At 38.5% G+C, this 21868-nt stretch overlaps 1 protein-coding gene across 4 annotated transcripts in view; it reads right to left on the bottom strand.

Annotated features, from left to right (window-relative positions):
- Oseg1 (intraflagellar transport protein Oseg1) overlaps nt 1-21868 on the bottom strand; it is a 796421-nt gene that overhangs the window by 72629 nt on the left and 701924 nt on the right. For 3 of the 4 annotated variants that reach the window (XM_090410285.1, XM_090410300.1, XM_090410308.1), the window contains exon 25: nt 21718-21866. In XM_090410285.1, the coding sequence (XP_090266411.1) occupies nt 21718-21866 (149 nt within the window). The remainder of the gene's footprint in view (nt 1-21717; nt 21867-21868) is intronic. The other variant, XM_090410292.1, reaches the window with a different exon arrangement.

Raw genomic sequence — 21868 nt, forward strand, 5'->3', positions numbered from 1 at the left:
TCTCAGGCAATGCATTCCACTCACTTGGTAAGTTGAATGCACTGCCTGAGTGAGCGCGATGAGTTCCTGTTCCTTATCCCCTTGCTCCCAACCTCCTTATACAATTTCCATGGATGGCCACTACTCTGGACCCTTTCTGGTATCTATCTATCTATATACCCGTGAAAACCAAGTGAATATGCACAATAATCCACACGAGGCCTGAATAAGACCTTATACAAATAGAGCCATAATCTCTTCCAATCATTTTTGTAATCTGTTATGATGATTTCACAACTTGAGCAATGTAACCTTAAACTACAAGGTCCCTGTCTACCACTACTTCCAGTTCTCTCATTTCTGACACCTCCTTCAAAATTTCCCCATACTTTGCACCCCTTCCTTACTGACCAAATTTCAAAACTTTACACTTTGTCACACTGAACTGGTAACCCCACTCACTCTCATTCTGTCTATTCAGCCTATAGAGCCACAACATGTGCTTGACTCCTCACTGTTCTCCCCCAAATTTGCATCTAACCATTATTTATACCAAAATGAACACTGATAAGTTAATTGAAAATAAGAAATAGAGAAGAAATACATAAAAAGAACTGCCAGCTGAATTGGACGAGTGGTTAACATATTAGCTTATCAACTGATAGGCTTTGAATTCTAATTTGCTGTGAGCTACAGATGTCTGCAACTCTCTTTATGTGTTAGATGAATTCCATCACCTGGTTTGTGAGACCACAGTCCTGCTCATTGGAGGCCTGAAGTGGCTTGAATAAGTCCCGTGTTTGGTTTCTACAGCAGGGTTTTTGAATCAGGTAAAAAATAAATAAAATGTTGAAAGTAGACTTTAAGACCACAACAAATTTTTTTCAGCTTTTTATGTTAATTTGTATTTTTTGGCTGTTATCTCTGTGTGTATTATATTTATATTAGTATTATTTCCAAGCCTCTGTGGAGTCTGAAGACTCACATATCACAATACTTATCATACCTTGAAGTTAAGATGTTCAACATTGGAGTACTCACCACCCACTCTGACACACATTCCAATTATTCATCACCTGCCATGCAAAAAAAATCTTTGTACAGTTCTGGGTATGACCACTCATTCTACCATCACCCATTACACTATGCAACCATTCTCCTATATTTACCTGATTGACTTTTCTCGTCAATTTATGTGTCTTGATCATATCCCCTCTCCTTCTATCTATCAAATTCTGCAGACCACAGTCCCTTAATCTGTTCTCATACTCAACTTTTCACAGTCCTCAGAGGGAGGACTGTGAGGAATGTGAAGCAATATGTTCCTCCAATACGATAAATCTCAAAATCTCATTCTATCTTCTCTGGCCAAATTGCTTCAGGAGGTGGAAGAGATGAGGAATCTGAGAATCTTGTTGGGTAGGAAATTCATGTTCATGGGGCACATTGCAAAAGTTGTAAGGGTTATACTCAGAAAATCACTGCTATAATGCAAAGAATCCAGCTTCTATCAGTCAGCCATTTCTGTAACAAGCTTCTAACTGACTATCCACCCCCATCTTATTCAATTTCAACACTAGTTTAACATTTGGCACCCTATCAAATGTTTTAGCAAACTCCAGACAAATCACTATATAAGCATTTCCACTGTCCAACACACTAGTCACCCAATTAGAAAATGTAACTAAGACACTTCATTTCATTTCATTGCCAATATAGCTAGGTTCTGTCTTTAACCATCTTCTATAACACCTTCACCACTACATACTAATAGTTGGATACCACTGAGACTTGGATTCTTCTATATACAGTAGCTATTTTTGCTTCTTTCCATTTTCTGGGAATGTTCTCTTGCCAGACTTGAACAAACAAATCAAGGGCACTGCCAGCTCTTTCACACATTAATGAATGAGTGATATCCCATGCAGTTCCAGAGCCTTATTAACATCAAGGTTAATTAATATTCAAAATACTTCCCATTCCTGAACTTTTTTTTTATGTTGAGCCCATACATGAGAAGTTGGTTGATCAACCTATAGTACGTTAGTACAGTACATGGGTAGTGGGTTGGGAAAGGAGTAACTTGTTTACATTTGATTTAAAAGTCTGTATATTGTATTTCTTGGGAAACACAACAGGGGGAGACTGTTCCACAATACAGCAGTTGCAGGTATGAAGGAAGAGGAAAAGAAACTTGTTCTGTGGGTTTCAAGGTGCACTGTGAAGGGATATTGAGCAGCTGCACGTGTTCCAACAAGCTTAGTACTAAATGGGAGAATTATTAATGCAATTTCAGAAGTACATTTCTCATAGAAATATCTGTAGAATATACATATTGTAGAAACCAAAAGTCTGTGCGAAAGTGAAGGGGGGTGAGTTGGTAAGAGATGGGTCATTAATAAGTCTAATTGCTCTCCTCTGTATTGAGTCAAGCATTTTGAGGGTACTTTTAGGGTCCCACTCCATATGTGTGAGCAACATTCAACAGCTGGGCAGATTTCTGATTTGAATAAGGTTAACAGCTGTTCAGGGGTGGGTGAAGTAACATCTTGAGAAAGAAAAATCCTAGTTTTTTTGAAGCTGAGGATGCAATGGTTGTGATGTGTTTATGCCAGGAGAGGCTTGATGTCAGGATAATTCCAAGGTAGAGAAATCTCAAACTGTCTGAAAATTTGTGTATTGTCAAAAATAATACTGTATATCAGCAGAAAAAATGGTTCTTTTTTTATGAAAAATAAGACAGAACTGGGTTTTATTAGTATTAATAAAGTTATCTGAACACCATTGGAGAATGGCTTGGAAATCAGAATTGAGGGCAATGGTTGCTGATGTTCTGTAGGTTGAGATGAGCTGTGTAAAGATTGCCTTTTATAATAAAGTGACAAGAGCAGTTGATGAGGGAAAGGCATATACTGACATTTTTTTGGATTTTGCAAAGGCATTTGACAGAGCACCACATGATAAGATGATACTTAAGTTACAGCACATGGGTTTAGATGTCAGTTTAATCAAATGGATTCGGGACTGGTCTGATAGGTAGCAGAGAATTGTGTATGGTGGAGCAATATCAAGGAGGCAGAAGGTTGCAAGTGGGGTTCCACAGGGCTCAGTACTGGGACCTGTATTGTTTAACCTTTATATCAATGATATTGTAATGGATTGCAAGGGGATATTCAGTTGTTTGCAGATGATGTGAAGTGGGAAGGGTTATTAGTAATAGTGCAGATATGGCAGCCCTGCAAGAGGATTTGGATAAACTAGACATGTGGGCAAATGAATGGGAGTACCGGTTTAATGCAGCAAAATGTAAAGTATTGAAGTTTGGGATACATCGATGGGAGGCAGCATACTCAATTGGAGGGGCTGTACTGGAGGTAGAAGGGGGAGACAAGAGATCTACTGCAAAGGTGGTGAAGGTAACCCAGAGGATTGCTGCAATATTAAGAAGGACGCTGATATGCAGAGATAAAAGAGTTATCATTCTGTTGTATAAGAACATGATCAGACAACACTTAGACTATTATTCTCAAATTTGGTACCCAGGATTTGAAGGGGATAAATTAACTGTGGAAAGGGTACAGAGGCAGATAACAAAGATGGTTTCAGGACTGTACAATGTTAGTTATGAGGATTTGCTGAGGGAATGTGAACTGCAGAGTTTGGTGAATAGAAGAAGGAGAGGTGATATGATTGAGACTTTTAAACTGTTGAGAGGTAGTTACAGGTTTGACAATGGGGAGTTCTTTCACTTGGTGGAATAGTGGGAAGGAGCGATGATGACAAGGAGCCATCCCTGAAAGTTACAAAAGGAAGCTGTGAGCAAGAGGGTGAGGAGTGGTTTCTTTGCGTGGAGGGTAGATGAACCATGGAATGCAATACCTGATAAAGTGGTGAGAGCAAGAATGGTCAATGAGTGGTATGATAGACTTTGTGTTTCTTAGGCATGACCTCCCATGATGAGAATCTTGAATCAATGGAGACCTGAATAATAATAATAATAATAAAAGTAAGGTTTATCAGATGAAAGGGAGAAGTGCCGTGTGATATCATCTGGATGATAGCAGGGGTGGCCTCTTGTGGGAATGGATACTTGGGAGAAGGAAAACAACATCAGGTAACATTGAGCCCAGTGGAGTCTAGAGGGGATAATGCTGGGTATAGAAACAATGGCATTTATATGCTTTATACTAATGCCAGGAGTATCTGGAATAAGAGAGAGGAATTGGTGGCACAGATAGCATCAGCCTGGCCAACAATTATTGGGATCACTGAGAGTTGACAGAAGAGAATATAATAACAGGAATAGAAGTCGCTGGGTACAGCATTTTTCAGCAGGATAGGAGGGGAAAGCACGGTGGTGGGGTACTGCTTATGATAAGAGACGACCTATGTCCTCTAGGAGTGGAGGCTTTGGAAGGAAGTAAGACAAATGATTTTGAGAGCATGTGGTGTGAGGTAGAGGTAGGCAAGACAGGATATTTAGTGGGGTGTTGCTACAGACCCAGGAGCACAGAGGATGGAGACCAGGAGATGTTTAGACAGTTAAGTTTGGCAAGTGCAAGAAGAATGATTGTTATGGGAGATTTTAAATATAGTAGTATAAATTGGAGAGAGGAAGATGCATGTAGCAATAGGGGAATGGAATTTCTAGAATTCTTGAGGGACAAATGTCTTAGGCAACATGTAACAGAGGGAACAAGAGGTTCAAGAGTTTTAGATTTGGTTATAGCATCAGAAGAGTTAATAATAACTGAGATGACATCTCTCCCACCAGTTGGAGAGAGTGACCATATGGTTTTGAATTGGAAAATGAATAGACATGCAGGAGTATCAAAGAGAAGGGAACTTATGTGGAATTATAAAGCAGGTGATTATAATAGTCTTAGACGTCAACTTCGGGAAGTTTCATGGAGGGAGGAATTGGAAGGCCGGGATATCATTAGTGTGTGGGAAATTGTGAAAGAATATTTGTTAGCAGCAATGGTAAGTTGTATACCACGAGTGAAGAAGAGGACACAATTTGGAGTAAAGTGGATGACAAACAATATTAAACAGGAATTGCATGTGAAAAAGAGGCTATGGAAGAGATATAAGGAGACAGGTGAAGAGAAGATGCATGAAGAATATAAGACACAGGCCAGAAGAGTGACTGGTGTGGCAAGGAAAGCGAAACTGGAATATGAGAGGAGATTGGCCCTAAGATCCAAAGAAAATCATAGGGAATTTTTTAGCTATGTGGCCAGTAGGAGGAGAAATGACTGTGGAAGAATGATATTGTGGGATAAAAATGGGAATAGAGTGACTGATGTAGAGGACATAGTGGAATTGTTCAATGAACACTTTATTGGAGTATTTCATCCTAGAGGAGTCAGTTTTAATGCTAGAAGGATAGGGCAGGTTCGAGGCTTAGAGATACAAGAGGAGAGTGTGTTTCAGATACTGAGTACTCTGGATGTCAGTAAAGCTTTGGGACTGGATGGTATTTCACCATGAGTTTTGAGAGAATGTGCTAGGGAAATGACAGTGCCTTTAACCTGGCTTTTCAATGAAAGTCTGGCTGAGGGAAAGGTGCCCAGGGAATGGAAGGAAGGTAAGATAGTGCCATTGCATAAGGGTGGTAATAGACTGGAAGTGTCTAATTATAGGCCAGTTTGTGTGCCATCAGTAGTTGTTAAGATCTTGGAGAACGTAGTGAGGGACCGCATATAGCATTGGACAGATGAGGGTAATGTTATCTGTGAGAGTCAACATGGATTTGTGAAAGGGCGTGCTTGTTTTAGCAACATGCTAGCCTTTTATAATAAAGTTACAAGAACATTAGATGAGGGAAAGGCATATACTGCAATTTTCTTAGACTTAGCAAGGCATTTGACAGGGTGCCACATGATAAGCTGATATTTAAGTTGCAGCACATGGGTGTGGATGTCAGATTGGTCAACTGGATTCAGGATTGGCTGTCTGATAGGTATCAGAGAGTTGTGTATGGTGGAGCAGTTTCAAGAAAGCAGAGGGTTAAAAGTGGGGGTCCCACAGGGCTCAGTACTAAGACCTATATTGTTTAACCTTTATATCAATGACATTGCCAGTGGACTGCAGGGGGATATTCAGTTGTTTGCAGATGATGTGAAGCTGGGAAGGATTATTAGTAATAGTGCAGATGTGGTAGCTCTACAAGAGGATTTGAATAAGCTAGATAGATGGGCAAATGAATGGGGATGTCAGTTTAATGCAGCAAAATATAAGGTCTTGAGGTTTGGGAAACATCGATGGAATGCTGCATACTGTATGGGAAGAGTTATACTGGAGGAAGTAGGGGAGACAAGAGATCTCGGGTTGATGATTGATAGAAACCTGAAATCTAGGGGACAAAATTGCAAAGGTGGTGAAGGTAACACAGAGGATTGCTGCAAATGAGAAGGACACTGACCTGCAGAGATAAAAGGGTTATCATTCCATTGTATAAGTCTCTGATCAGACCACACTTAGACTATTGTTCTCAGATTTGGTCCCCAGGATTTGAAGGGGATAAATTAACTGTGGAAAGGGTACAAAGACGGATGACAAAGATGGTTTCAGGACTGTACAAGGATAGTTATGAGGATCGGCTGAGGGAATGTGGACTGCAGAGTTTGGTGGATAGAAGAAGGACAGGTGATATGATTGAGACTTTTAAACTGTCGAGAGGTAGTTACAGGGTTGACACTGGAAAGTTCTTTTGCTTGGTTGAACAGCGGGAAGGAGTGATGACAAGCGGCCATCCCTGGAAGTTATGAAAGGAAACTGTGAGCAAGAGGGTGAGGAGTGGTTTCTTTGCATGGAGGGTGGTTGAACCGTGGAATGCATTGCCTGATGGAGTGGTGAGAGCGAGAACGGTCAATGAGTTTAAGGAGTGGTATGATAGACTTTGTGTTTCTTAGGTGGGACCTCCCCTCGATGAGTCTTGACAGACTTTATGTTCTTAGGAAGGACCTCCCACAATGAGTCTTTTGACTCCAAGGAGGCCTGAATAATAACAATAATAATTTGTCCACCTTTCCAGCTTATGGAAATCCTCTTGAGCCAAAACTATATAATTATGTTTGTTTTATTATTACCAATACTGGTTTTTAAGTTTGCACAATTGAAATTAACTGTTTGTAACTTGACTTGAAATTGCACTATTTGTAATTTTTTGTATGATTGTGTGGCTTTTGTTAGGATTTTATTGTATCAATCTTATTCAACCTGGCAACCACCAGTTCTAAGATGTTGTTGCCCATTCCACCACCACCATATATCTAACCACTCAAAAAATTAAATAATTATTAATTAATTTAAAAAATTCAAGAACAATTAATAGTGATTACTTCCCAAAACTTGGGGATTGGGATGCATTCTGATCAGTTGAGGTTCAGACGATTTTGTAACATTATTCACGTCTGAAAGAAAAGATGATCAAATATGAACTAGCTGGAATGAAGATGATTTATTTCAAAGAACTCTGTGCCTTGCATCAATAGCATGAGAAACAAGAACAGACTTGTTGAATTCCAAAATGTAATATAGTCCTCATGTTCTTTGATTCTAATCAGAGAATCAAAGAACATGTTTTCCATATTATGGTTAAGTTGTTGGAGAAGCTTGTGAGAACTAGGATCCAGAGTTGGGTTGACAACAATGGTATAATCTTTGATGGACAGCATGGATTTGCTAAAGGGAGGTCGTGTTTTAGTAATCTACTTACTTATTACAATAAAGTGACTGCTTCCTTGGACAGAGGAGAAGGATACACAGTAATATACTTGGATTTCGCAAAAGCTTTTGATAGAGTACCTCATGATAAGTTGACAGTCAAACTAGAGCAGATGGGGTTGGATATTAGATTAGTGCATTGGATTGGAGACTGGCTATCTGATAGGTATCAACAAGTTGTGTATGGGGGTGCAATATCCAGGAAAAGGAAAGTCACTAGTAGAGTGCCTCAGGGATCTGTTTTAGGGCCATTACTATTTAACTTGTATAACTTGTATATTAATGATATTGGCGAAGATTTGGATGGAGATATTCAGTTGTTTGCAGATGATGCAAAGTTGGGACGAACCATAAAGAGTAGTGAAGATGTTGTGGCCTTGCAAGAAGACTTGAATAAATTGAGTGATTGGGCAAGCAAATGGGAATATGAGTTCAATGTTGCAAAGTGTAAGGTTTTAAAATTTGGAAAACAAAGATGGGATGCAGAATTTATGCTTGGTGAGAATATATTGTTGGAAGTAGAGGAAATAAGAGATCTTGGGGTGATAGTGGATAAGGATCTAAAATTTAGGGGACACATCGCCAAAATTGTGAAGACAACACAAAGACTTCTGGGAATGATGCGGAGGACACTGACGTGTAGAAGTAGGGAGATTCTTGTTCCATTGTATAATGCTTTGATTAGGCCACACATGGACTATTGTGCCCAGATTCGATCACCTGGTTTTCAGAAGGATGAAGAAATGTTGGAAAGGGTCCAAAGGCGACTGACTAAGGTAGTTTCTGACCTCTGGAATGTCGAGTATGAGGAAAGATTGAAAAGATGTAATTTGCAGAGTCTAGTGGAGAGAAGGAAGAGGGGAGATATGATAGAGACCTACAAGTTGGTAAGGGGTTGTTATAGGATCAATGGTGGAGAAGTTCTACAGAGAATAGTGGGAGATCAGGGGAGAACCAGAGGTCATGCCTGGAAACTGTATAAAGAGGGTGTGAGTATGGGAGTGAGAGGCAGGTTTTTTTCGTGCAGAGTTGTGAATGATTGGAATGCCTTGCCTGAGAGTGTGGTGTCTGCAAGGAGTTTGAATGTGTTTAAGAAGCGGTATGATGAGATGTGTGTGAGATAAAAGGACCTCCTAGATGAGTCTTTGACTCCATGAGGTCTTGTTTAATAATAATAATAATAATAATAATAATAATAATAATAATAATAATATATGCTGCGTCACTGAACTCATGTTCAGTGAAGCAGCATATATGGAAACTCTGTGCCTCACATCAATAGCATGAGAAGCAAGACCAGACTTGTCGAATCCAAAATGTAATATAATCCTCATGTTCTTTGATTCTAATCAGAGATCAGAAAGGAATTTGGTAATGTGTTTTTTGAAGAGTTGGAAGTTGTATGCATTGGGAAAACAGTATGAAGACCACTGTTCCATATAGCAGCAGAGGCACCTGTGTTTATACTGTAAAATCTTGTATGAAGAAAAAAATTAGTACAAAATTTTTCTATACCGATTTTACTTGGAAATAACAAATTATACAAAATACTTGTAAATGAATTAACGTTTACCTCAAAATTCTTTTGCTGTATTAAATCTGTTAAAATATTAGAGTAAGTTGTTAAAATATTTAAGAACCACTGAAATTGTACAAACAAAGAAATAGCTCAGACAGGATTAGACATCTTGACCTGAGGCTAGTGAAAATCATGAAGGTCAACGGGCTATGGGTTTTCCCGCCAGAACTCAGCGACGGTGGGGTGGCGGAGAGAATCCCTCCAAAAATATCTGGGCGGTTTAATCTAAGGACGTTCCAAAGTCGGGAGAGTAGGATAAAAGGGAGAAATCGAGGGGCCAAATTGCTCTGTTCCTGGCTCTCGCTTCCGGTCTCATTTCAAAGAGGTTCCTGTATCCAGCAGTTCCAAGGATGGTGGAGTCATGTCCCACCAGCAGAAGTCCGATGATGATAGGAGGTTTGTAACAGCAGTGACGGTCTATTCCAGAAGTCCTACCGCGAAGTTTCTAGACGATCTCTGAGTATGCTGTGTCACCGATGCCGAGAACTAGTACTCGATGTGGTTTTCACCAGAAGGAAGAGGAATGTGGTCATGATCTCTAGGATCTAGTGTACTGAACTAGCTAACAAGGTTGCAAGTAAGAATTTTCCAGAACTTTCCTAGATTGTGAAAATTAAGGCTAAGAATGCCAATCCCATAGTTAGTTAGCGTAAAGAACATCAGTGAAGTCAAGAAAGCCATACTTCTAATTAACGGTGAACTAACTGTTTACAGAGTTCAGAGAAATCTGCTAATGTTATGTGATGAAGGGGAAATTGATTGTAAAGTTTAGTTATGCCTAATTCTCTTTTAGCCTGAATTAAGTTATGTTAGAATGTATATATGTCTATGCATGGGTCTGATTGTTATGAGCATGTATATTGTTTTATATCAAAAGGCTTAAGCGAGAAATGCTAATCTAATCGAGCAGAGAACCAGACACACGTTTTACTTTGTTACCATTGTTATTTAGCTGAGTTAATCAGAGATAGATATTTTGATAGGTATAGATTTAATCTTTGTAATTACCTTGATTTAGGATGAATAAACAGTTTTGTTTGTTAATAGCTTGCCTGATTCTGCCTTGCCAATGCACTGTCTCATAAAACATAGAACTTGTATGTCCTGAAGATAGAATAGCCATGACTGACTGACTGATTTTAAGTTTCAAATGTTGCTTGAATTAGAATTAAACTTTAGAGATATTTCCGTGTTAAGCTGGATGTTTCTCTTGCATGTACGGGAAAGACATACAATTCCTCTACTTGATCTTTAATGGCGCACTCGAAAACACAAATAAATTTTTAAAGATCGGTGCAAGAAAAAGTCAGCAAGATTGACAAGGGAATTGGTTCCAGCCCGAAGCACTTCCTGAATCTAGACTAAGTAAGCGTGAAAATTAGTATACTTGCAACTTTGAGAAGGGGAGGAAAGTAAATTATAGCCAGAGAGGATTAAGAGTGATTGAACTAGCTCAAGCAACGACTACAAACTAGGTATTATAACCGATAGGGAAAAGAATATAAAGGCACAGTTCGAAGGTTTGAGGATAAGTAATTGAATAAATAATAATTACAAGGAAATAATTATAAATATAAACAAAAGTAAAAGAAAGGAGATATCATTATTACTACAATGCCGCAGTTGACAGGATTTAATCCACACTAATCAAATTGTGAAATTGTGGATTTTGTGAGAGAGTTTTGGTAACAAATCAGGCAGCTACAAATTTTAAACTTTGAGAAATTTTGATATGGATTGTGAAATTACAAGTATTGACCAAACATATAGTGCAACAATGGATAACGTAGAATTTTTTTGAACTATTAATCCTCAACTTGTCCAACTATTAATTCTACTTAGGAGCACACTGGTTGGAAAGGCCAAGAACTTTCTGTATTCATCCCCAATACTTAAGGATACTTTGGAATACACGAAGTTTAAGGAAACCTTGATTTCCCAGAGTAAGAAGTTTGAGCCCTAACCTTTGGAAATTGCAGATGTGTGCTCAGGATAGGAAAGAAAGTGTGACAGATTTTTACAATAGACTACTGACCATTGCAAACAGTCTAAGTGTCTCCAAGGAGGATAAACCTCACTTTGACTGGGTGGTATTCCACCAGTTTAGATTAGGAGTCAACGAAGAACCGAAGGAGACTGTTTACAAAAAGAGGATCACAAATCTTGAGGAATGTTACCTCGTTGTGAAGGAGAGAGAAGAGAAGCTTTGAGACATTCGTCCTGCTTCTATGAACAGCTAAATTAATATGATTAAAAGGGCAAACGATTTCTCTTGTGAAGGTAAGAGTGAAAAGGACTCAAGCAGGGGTAAGGAAAAGTCAATTAAAGATCGTAAAGAAAAAGAGCGGGAACGAGAAAATTCAGCCAGCATTAAACAAATTACTGACAGTGAGAGAACCATCCCAAAGGAAATAGGACCCACTAGCATGGAGGAATTATACAATAATAAGACAGGTAGCAGTAAAGCTACAACAGCTTATGATGGACTGACTTGATGCAGTTATACAGCAGTTGGAGGCAATGAAAGCAAGGACCTCTGAATTAACTCCACCCCAAACAGAGAAGAGTAATCAAGCAAGAAACAGAAGGGGGCCTCCCAAATGTTTTGTTTGTAACAAATATGGGCACATGGCTCGCAACTGTTTTAGAAATAAGACTCTCTGACGGAAATGTTAGATATGAGTCGAATCTTGTACATACTCCTCATGGTTATGCAAACAAACCATGGAGAAGAGAGAACAAGAATTGAGAATACCCAAGGAAGTCTAAAATGATCATAAAGGGAAAGGTATAAGGATTACCTTGCAACATTTTGCTAGATACTGGTTCCCAGGGCTCTGTCATATCTGGAAATTATTTTGAAGGAATAAAATGCTGTGTATGGAGAGATATTTCTAAACTAAAGAGACTGATTAGATTATTGGGAATTTCAACATCCGAGATATATGCGATAAGGAAAGTGAAAGTTAAAATATACTTACCAGAGTTTAATTTGTGTGCATGACACAAATTAAACTTAGATGTCTTAGGGATATCTCACCCAAGCATACAAATTATTTTTGGAACTAACTTTCTAGACAGGTACAAATTCTCTTGCGATTTTTCTAGAGATGAGATGTTCCTAATGGGAAACGGTCAGGAAAAGGGAACCATGTTTTTAAGGATAGAGTTGAGAAAACACGTGAGGAGAGAATGCAACGGAATAACAATAAGGTCAAACCTACTGAACTGACTGAAAGGGATAATGAAGAATGTCAAAATAACCATACTGATTCTCCAATATGGTCAGTATCTGAAGGAAACATTCACTCGGAGGCCTACTGTATATTAAACGTCAAGCTAGGAATAATCAGAGTGAAACAGGATATCTTTTAGGGGAAGGAAATCAGGAAACAATCAAAGTAAACAACTTAATTGAGAGACCTAGAAGATCCAGAAGTTCCCATAACCAACTGACGTAGAACAGGCAGAGAAGAAATGGAGTTGATATACAAACCCGGCCAAGGTTTAATTATGCTAGTATCCTCGTGTCTGATTGTTAGAATGGAGCTTAGTATTGCTACAAATGCTGCACACTTTATGAGATGATGGCAAGGGGAATAGATTTAGTCATGAGAGTAAAACATGTATATAAAACGAGGTGCAACAGTGCCAAGAAAAACTAAAAGAGTGAGATTGTAGTCAGGTCTTCTCCAGAAAATATGCAGACAAGAGGTTAAAAACAATTAAAAAAAAAAAATTTTTTTTTTAGAGAGAGTAAGCCTTTTTAAAATCTTGTATGAAGAAAAAAATTAGTACAAAAATTTTCTATACCGATTTTACTTGGAAATAACAAATTATACAAAATACTTGTAATTGAATTAACGTTTACCTCGAAAATTAAATCTGTTAAAATATTAGAGTAGGTTGTTAAAATATTTAAGAACCACTGAAATGGTACAAACCAAGAAATAGCTCAGACAGGATTAGACATATTGACCTGTGGCTAGCAAAAATCGCGAAGGTTAACGAGGTATAGGGTTTTCCTGCCAAAATTCAGTGGGTTGGCAGAGAAAACCCCTCCAAGAATATCCGGGTGGTTTAATCTGTCGACGTTCCAAGGTCGAGAAAATAGGATAAAAGGGAGAAATCAAGGGGCCAAACTGCTCTCGTTTCCGGTCTCGCTTCAAAGAGGTCCCTGTGTCCAGCCGTTGCAAGGATGGGGGGGAGGGTCACGTCCTGCCAGCAGAAGTCCAACGATGATAGAAAGTTCATAACAGCAGTGACAGTCTATTCCAGAAGTCCCACCACGAAGTTTCTTGACGATCTCCGAGTATGCTACGAACTAGTGCCCAAATGTAGTTTTTGCCGGAAGGAAGAGGAACGTGATCTCTAGGATCAAGTGTACCGAACTAGCTGGCAAGGTTGAAAGTAAGAATTTTGTAGACCTTTCCTAGATTGTGAAATTTAAGGCTAAGAATGCTGATCTCATAGTTAGTTAGTGTAATGAACATTTTTGTGAAGTCGGAAACCCGCACTTCTAATTAATTGTGAACTAATTGTATATATAGAGTTCAGAGAAATTTGTTAATGTTAAGTGATGAAAGGGAAATTGATTGTGGTTTAGTTATGCCTAATTCTGTCTTTGGCCTGAGTTAAGTTACGTTCGAGTGTGTATATGTCTACCCATGTGTCTGATTGCCATGAGCATATATATATTCTTTGTCATAGAGTTTAAGTGAGAATTGCTAATCTAATCGGGTGGAGAACCAGACACGTACTTTACTTTGTCTCCAATGTTATTTAGCTAAGTTAATCAGAGATAGATATTTTGATATGTATAGTTTTAATCTTTGTAATTACCTGAACTTAGAATGAATAAACAGTTTTGTTTGTTAATAGCTCGCCTGATTCTGCCTTACCAATGCACTGTCTCATAAAACACAGAACCTGTGTGTCTTGAAGATAGAATAGTCACGACTGACAGATATTAAGTTTAAAGCGTTGCTTGAATTAGAATTAAATTTTTGAGATATTTCCGTGTTGAGATGGACGTTTCTCTTGCATGTATGGAAAAGACATACAATTCCTCTACGCGATCTTTAATTCCACAGTTGAAAAAGCAAATAAATTTTTAAAGATGAGTGCAAGAGAAAATCAACAAGATAGACAAGGGAATTGGTTCCAGCCCGAAGCACTTCCTAAAGTCTAAATTACACACACGTGAAAAATAGCATATTTATGACCTTGAGAGCGGTGGGAATCAATTTATAGCCAGAGAGGATTAAAAATGATTGAACTAGCTCAAGCAACGACTACACACTCAGCGTTACGACTGTTAAGGAAAAGAACATAAAGGCACAGTTCGAAGGTTTTAATAATAAATGATTAAATAAATAAATAATATCAGAAAATAACAAAAAAAATAATAAAGTAAAGAAGAGATCACTAATATATACATAAAAGATTAAAGTGTAGGTGAAAGCACAGAACCTCAGAATACTCTCGCATTAATGGAAAATTTTGATGAGCGGGAATCCCACCATGCAGTGCAATGAATGACCAAAGAGGAAGTGGCAATCCACTCACAAGAGAGAGACTTTAAGATGGTAACTTTGAAAGAAGGCTGGAATGCAGGACTCAATTAAATGCCTTGGAAATATCAAGAGCAACCACATGAGTTTCTCCAAATCCTTCTATAGCCTGTGTCCAAAAGTGGGTGAGGTTAGCAAGAATGTCTTCTGACCTCCAAGCAAATATAAACCAAGTTATATATGCCATCACTACACTATACTCTGCCTGTTGGGTTGGGAAAAAAATCTTGTTCCATTAACAATTTCTAGTTTGAACAAAACTTTCATAATAGTTTTCTGATAATTTTATCATAAAACTGTTATGAAAGGAAAAGGTTCATTGAAACTTATAGCCAAGTAATTAGCATTGAGAATTATTTGAACAGAATTGCATTTGTGAATGTGGGTGTGTGACTGCCACTCAGGAAAGGTTATAAATTAAGGATCTAAGGATATATATATATATATATATATATTATTTCTGTTATTTATTTAAAAAATTCAACTCTAGACATGAAACCTTTTCAAGCCATTTCAGGCCTTCAATAAGAGGGACAGTATTCTTGCACTGTTTTTTACTCTTATTATTATTATGGGCTACTCCATGGAGTGCTTAGACTCATCAAGGGAGACCCCAAACACCATGCCAAGCCATATCCAACATTTGCACCGTATATATCATACTTTGCTTTGAACTCAATTCACAGTCATGGCACCCACAACAGACTCTGGCAACCTATTCCACTCATTCATGATGCTCCAAGCAAAAAATCTAGTTTCAACACTCGTGTTAACTACACTCTTGCTCAGTTTCCAAGGATGGCTCCTACTTCTCCTACCACCAGAACTGTTCTGAAAAATTTACTTTGTATTAATCTTGTAAAAAAAAACCTTCAGTAATTAAATATAAATTAAAGAATGCCAAAAAATTATATTCTTGGTTTAATCCTTTATCCAAGTAAAAGCAAACAAAGTTTGTGCCTGAAGTAACTTCAGGACTGGACAACTCACATATAGAGGCTAATGACTTCGCATCACTTGCCTTAGTATCCCATAATGCAAAACACATATCCTTATGGACATGTACAATGCTATGCATTATGGAAAGGGCCATTAACCAGACCGGTTTTGACCTTTATTGAGGTCTCATCAGTGGGAACCAGACCCAGAAGTGATATGAAGGTTGAATGAAATAATGCAGGTGTCATATTTCCACATATGAATAGCCAAAAGGTGTTACACCTTATTAATATAATACTTTGGATTAGAGATAGAAGGGCCACTACCTCAACTCATTATTTCAACCTTGGTATCACCTCTGGGTCTGGCTCCCACTGAGGAGACCTCAATAAAGGTCGAATCTGGTCTGGGTAGTGACCCTTCCCATAATCATAGCATTATACATGTCCGTAAGGATACGTGCTTTGCATTATAGGTTACTAATTGAAGTGATGTGAAGTCATGCCTCTATATACCCAGAGTTACCCAGTCCTGAAGTAACTTCAAGCACAAACTTTGTTTGCTTACACTTAGATAAAGGATTAAACCAAGAATATAATTTCTTGGCATCTTTAATTTATAGTATAACCAAGTGGAAAAAACTTGGTTACTTTTAACGCCCTTAAGTAATTTGTATGTCTCCATCATATCATTCCTTTTCCACCTATCAACCAATTTCTGTAACCCACAAATCTTCAACTTGTTCTTGTAAGGTTCATTCCATAACCAAGTTACCATCTTGGTCACTTGCCTCTCAATCCTCTCTGCCTCTTTCTCATCACCAGGAATATGCTGTGTACCTCCAGGTGATGAGATCTTATCAAGACTTGATGAAGAGAAATAATAACCTGCTTGTCTCTGCTCATCAAATTATTCTTCAATAACCAAGTAATCCAATGAACTGCTTTAGCCACTTTTGCTATGTGACTTCTAACCTTTAATTCCCTATCCACTAACACTCCTAAATCTCTGGTTACATCGATTTCCTGGAGTACAATTCTATCAATGTGGTATACAGCTGGTAATCTTTTCACCCCAAAATGCATAATTACAAAATTACACTTGCCACATTAAACTGACATACATTCTACTTTACCAAGACTGTCAGTCTATCCAAATCATCCTGCAAAATTTTAATATTATCTGTATTAACTATTGCTGTACCCAATTTTGCATCATCAACAAACAACTGAACAGTTCCTCTCTAATCCTTTCCTATATCATTAATGTACAAATTAAATAGTAGCAGCCCAAGAACAGAGCCCTGTGGCACTCCAATAGTCTCAGGCCTTTTGAACTCTACCCCTGAGTAAACTACTCTCTGATATCTCTCCATCATCCATCCTCTTATTCACTTCACCAGCCCTATATTCATCCCCATGTGCTACAGTTTATTGATTAGAATTCCATGTGGTATCCTGTCAAAGGCTTTTGCAAAGTCCAGCAGTATCACTGTAAAACTATTATCTTTATCCAACTCAGCTGTCACTATATTACAAACGTGAGCAAGTTACTGAGGCACGACCTACCCTTCACAAAACCGATTCTCCCCCCCTTTAGGTATCCCATTTCTGTCTATACATTCATGTATTTTGCTCTTGACCAACTTCAGTACCTTGACAACAACTCCTGATATGCTGACTGATCGGTAATTTGCTGCATCAGTCTAGGAGCATCCTTTATGCAATGGTACTATTCTCCCCTCTTTTCACCTCCTTGGGCAGAGACTTAGATTAGGCAATGTAGTAAAAGGCAGTACCATTTCCTCTAGCACCTTGTAAAACTCGAGCTGGTATACCATCTAATTCCATAGCTGTATTCACATGAAGGTTCTGTAATATGCTGTGTACCTCCATTTCATTTACCTCTGTTCCCATATAAGTCTTTGCCTTTCTCATTACTGCATTATCTCCACCTAGATTATATACTCTTTGCAAATGTTCAATTAATAATTGTACTATTTCAAATGATTCAGTTACCTCCCTATCATTGGCATTCATTAAAATCATTCTGCCATAAACATTCTTCCTTTTACTTGCAACATATTGAAAGAAATTATCTTTAGCCTGCACTGCTAATTTCCTTCCATACTTTGCTTTTGCCTTTCTTACCATATTGGTTATCCTTCTCGCCTTTGCTTTGTACTGCTCATGTGCTTGTTGGTCATCTTTCTTCTTGAATCCCCCCCCCCCCCCCATAAAGTTTTCTTTTTTTGTAGCTTCAGCTTAATGATGATATTTATCCATTTAACTCCCACTTGATTTACTCTCTTGACTCTAGGTATGTAGTCTGCCATTACTTCCCTCAAACAATCCTTTACCACTTCCCCTGCACTAACAACATCCAGCCCTTGCAGTTTCACATGCCATGGAACTGATCCAAGCAATCTCCTACACTTGTCATACTCACTAGCCCCTTCTTAATTGAAAATTCCATGCACATTTAGCTGCCTCCCAGTCAAGACCATATGATCACTTTCACCAGCAACCTGGTAATATTGGTTATAGAGAAATTCTCAGATGAATTACTAGATCTATTTGATTTGATTACCAGTTTTACATTTGTATCCTTTCCACAATTAACTGTGGAAAGGATACAAAGACGGATGACAAAGATGGTTTCAGGACTGTACAAGCATAGTTATGAGGATCGGCTGAGGGGATGTGGACTGCAGAGTTTGGTGGATAGAAGATGGAGAGGTGATATGATTGAGACTTTTAAACTGTTGAGAGGTGGTTACAGGGTTGACACTGGGGAGTTCTTTTGCTTGGTTGAACAGCGGGAAGGAGTGATTACAAGAGGCCATCCCTGGAAGTTACGAAAGGAAACTGTGAGCAAGAGGGTGAGGAGTGGTTTCTTTGCATGGAGGGTGGTTGAACCATGGAATGCATTGCCTGATGGAGTGGTGAGAGCGAGAACGGGCAATGAGTTTAAAGAGTGGTATTATAGGTAGGACCTCTCCTCGATGAATCTTGACAGACTTTATGTTCTTAGGAAGGACCTCCCACGATGAGACATTCGACTCCATAGAGGCCTGAATAATAATAATAATAATAATAATCTAGTACTCTCAAATCCCTAGTATATTCCATCACATGCTGTCTCAGGTAATTATTCCTTAGTAATTGCATAATTACTAAGGAATAATGCAATTACTAAGGAATTACACATGGGAGGAAGGAAATACCAATTCCTTCCTCCCACGTGTCCTCTCTTCCTTCCAATCTATATTCCCATACTTGAAATCCCCCTGCTCCATAATAATTACCTGCCTTCCACTCATTGAGCTTATTTGCTGATGTATACTATTCCCCCCCCCCCCCCCCCCAAATCATCCTTTCCATGCCCTGGTCTACAGATGCATCCAACTGTATATTTCGTTCTGCTGGCCTCTATCTCACACCAGATAGCCTCAAATATGTTATTTTAACTGGCCTGCAGTTGAACTTCTACTCTCTTTGGTTGCAATTCATCAGTATCATTAAATGTAGTTAGTAGGATAAAAATTCTTCATTTTTATCCTACTAACTATATCATCTTCTGTCTGTCGTATTTAACTAATTCCAAAAACTCCTCCCTCTTGCTCCGAATGCTCCTGGCATTAGTGTACAAAAGCCCCACCACTATCCTGACACTTTATACTAACTATCCCATTCTGGTTTGTGACTGGTGGACTAACTTAGGAATTTCATGCACATTCTTACACTCAAATGCCTCACTGATATCTGTGAGGCATTTGAGTGTAAGAATGTGCATAAAATTCCCCTTCCCTAAAAGCTCTAGTTTCCTTGATTTTGCACATCCACTTTCAATTTATTCAACAACACTTTTTCCAGACTCTGAACACCAAATCAATTCAGATGAAAACCATCCTTGTTGTATAAGTCCTTTCATCCATCCAACTCATTCGAGACATCCACAAACTCCACATTATTCTTCCTGAATAACACCTATGCATTGAGCCATTTGCTATTATGGCCATCCTTCTCAGTTCTACCCTGTCATAATGGGCAAAAGAGACTCACTATCTTAACTTTCTCACTCTTTTCTTTTGCTACTTCCAGTAATTCTTTGATGTCCTCTTTCATGCCATACTTTTCTCATTTTAAATGATTTGTTCCAGCCAAAATGAATGACTCTTTCACTTTGCCCTTTTGTACTCTAATGGCCTCACTAACATCATTAATTTTTGTGCTGGGAAGCACGATTTGGTCAATCTCTTGCCAATCACACCTCTTATGCTCTGTACAAGAATTGCTGTACAAAGACTTGTTCCTTGATTTTTCTTTCTCTCTTAGTCAAGCATTCATTTCTCTTTTCTCACACTTCTTTTTTTCTGATATCAGCTGACCCAGTTGCCAGGTGTTTCTGCATTCATTGCAGCTCCCACTTCATCCTGTGTATCACTGAGCATAACCGAGCTCTCTCATTACAGCCATTCTTTACATCTGTCATACTACCATTGGTGCACCCAGGGAGAGGGCCAAGGGGCCTTGGCACCCCCCAAAAGAAAAAAGGAAAAAAAACACCAGAAAAACTTACAAAAATCTTTTCCTAATTAAAATTCTTTTTTTTTCTTTAAATTTATGTTGGGTCGTGTCTTCTATTTCTATGTTCGTTATATGCTCCTTATGAATTAGCGGTCACATAAGGTGGGAATACCTATAGCGCTCAAGAATCCTGAGCGCTGTGAATGCAAGGTGAATGAAGTAGTGCTCGGGAGCTACTTCGTTTGCTAGTAATGAAATACCTAGTAATGAAAGTGATCTCCTGGGCCACAGGAGATCACGGGTATCATGTATTGGTGATCATTGCAGATGCTCAGTCATAGCTCGTATACAATGTATAGTGTGTATTCTCAAATCGTATACTCAACTCGATTCTCCCCCCCCCCCCCAAGATTAAATCTTGAGTGCTCAGCCCCCTCTAAGATCAAATCCTGAGTGCGTCACTGCATACTACTATTCTTTCGATGAGCACTTTTGTTCTCTCTCTCTCTCTCTCTCAATCATGTAACTTTTAACATGATTGTATCATGTTAAAATCTGCTTCAATCCATCTGCTGTTACAATGTCAGAGACATTTTCTCATGTTCTGTCTGCTGCTTCAATCTTGCAACCTGACCTATGCTTTCATAGCATTTTTGGCACACTTTCCCACCACTATTACTTTCAAACCAAATTCCATTTGCTTATGGTAATGTGTACATCTTGCTCACGCTACAATGTATGAAGTCCCTTTGGTTGATTTCTTTAAACGATAATGCCTTGGATGCCACTGTTCTGATTCGCATCAGTACCATGTGCTACACTACACAACTTGCTGTGCAGAAAGACTATATTAACTATATTTAAAATAAAACTTTTCATTTAAATCTAATTAACGCCATAATACAATCAAATTCTAACACAATTCTTAGCTAATATCACTATTTTTTCTGAACTTAACTTTTGAAGCTCCAAACAGAGGCCTACCACCATACGCCATCATCAGAGAGAAAATGGTATTTCGTTACTATCAAAGCTTGCTAAAGATTTTGCAATGAAAAACAGAACAAATTTGCTGACTTAAATCGATAACCTATACACGTACAGAGTACTGGGGAGGGGCTACGCCCCCTTGCCGCCTATGCCCCCCCCCCCCCCCCCCGCTTGAATTCTGATGACTCGAATTTTAAAGACTCGAAAGCCCCCTGCCCCCCTGATTTCCGGACTGGTAGGCCCGGTTCTCCTTAAATTCTGATGACTCGACAGTTTCAAAACATGACATAAAAAATATAGGGTAGATTATTAAAAATAATATGTTGAGATTAAACAGTAAAAAAAATTGTTGCATCTATACACACCAATACATGGATTATTTTAAGAAGCAAATTACCGAGATAAAAAAGATACATTCTTCTTCTTCAGTTTCCTCTCGATACTGCTGGGTTTGTGATGGAGAAACTGACTCTGATTGCAAAAGCGTAATTGCTTCTTCATCAGAAATCCCTTCTTCAAGAACAAATTCCACGACTGGAAGTACTTCT

The sequence above is a fragment of the Typopeltis vanoorti genome, chromosome 2 (assembly GCF_054136105.1).
Source record: "Typopeltis vanoorti isolate ZY-2024b chromosome 2, IOZ_Tvanoo_1.0, whole genome shotgun sequence".
NCBI classification, from domain to species: domain Eukaryota; kingdom Metazoa; phylum Arthropoda; class Arachnida; order Uropygi; family Thelyphonidae; genus Typopeltis; species Typopeltis vanoorti.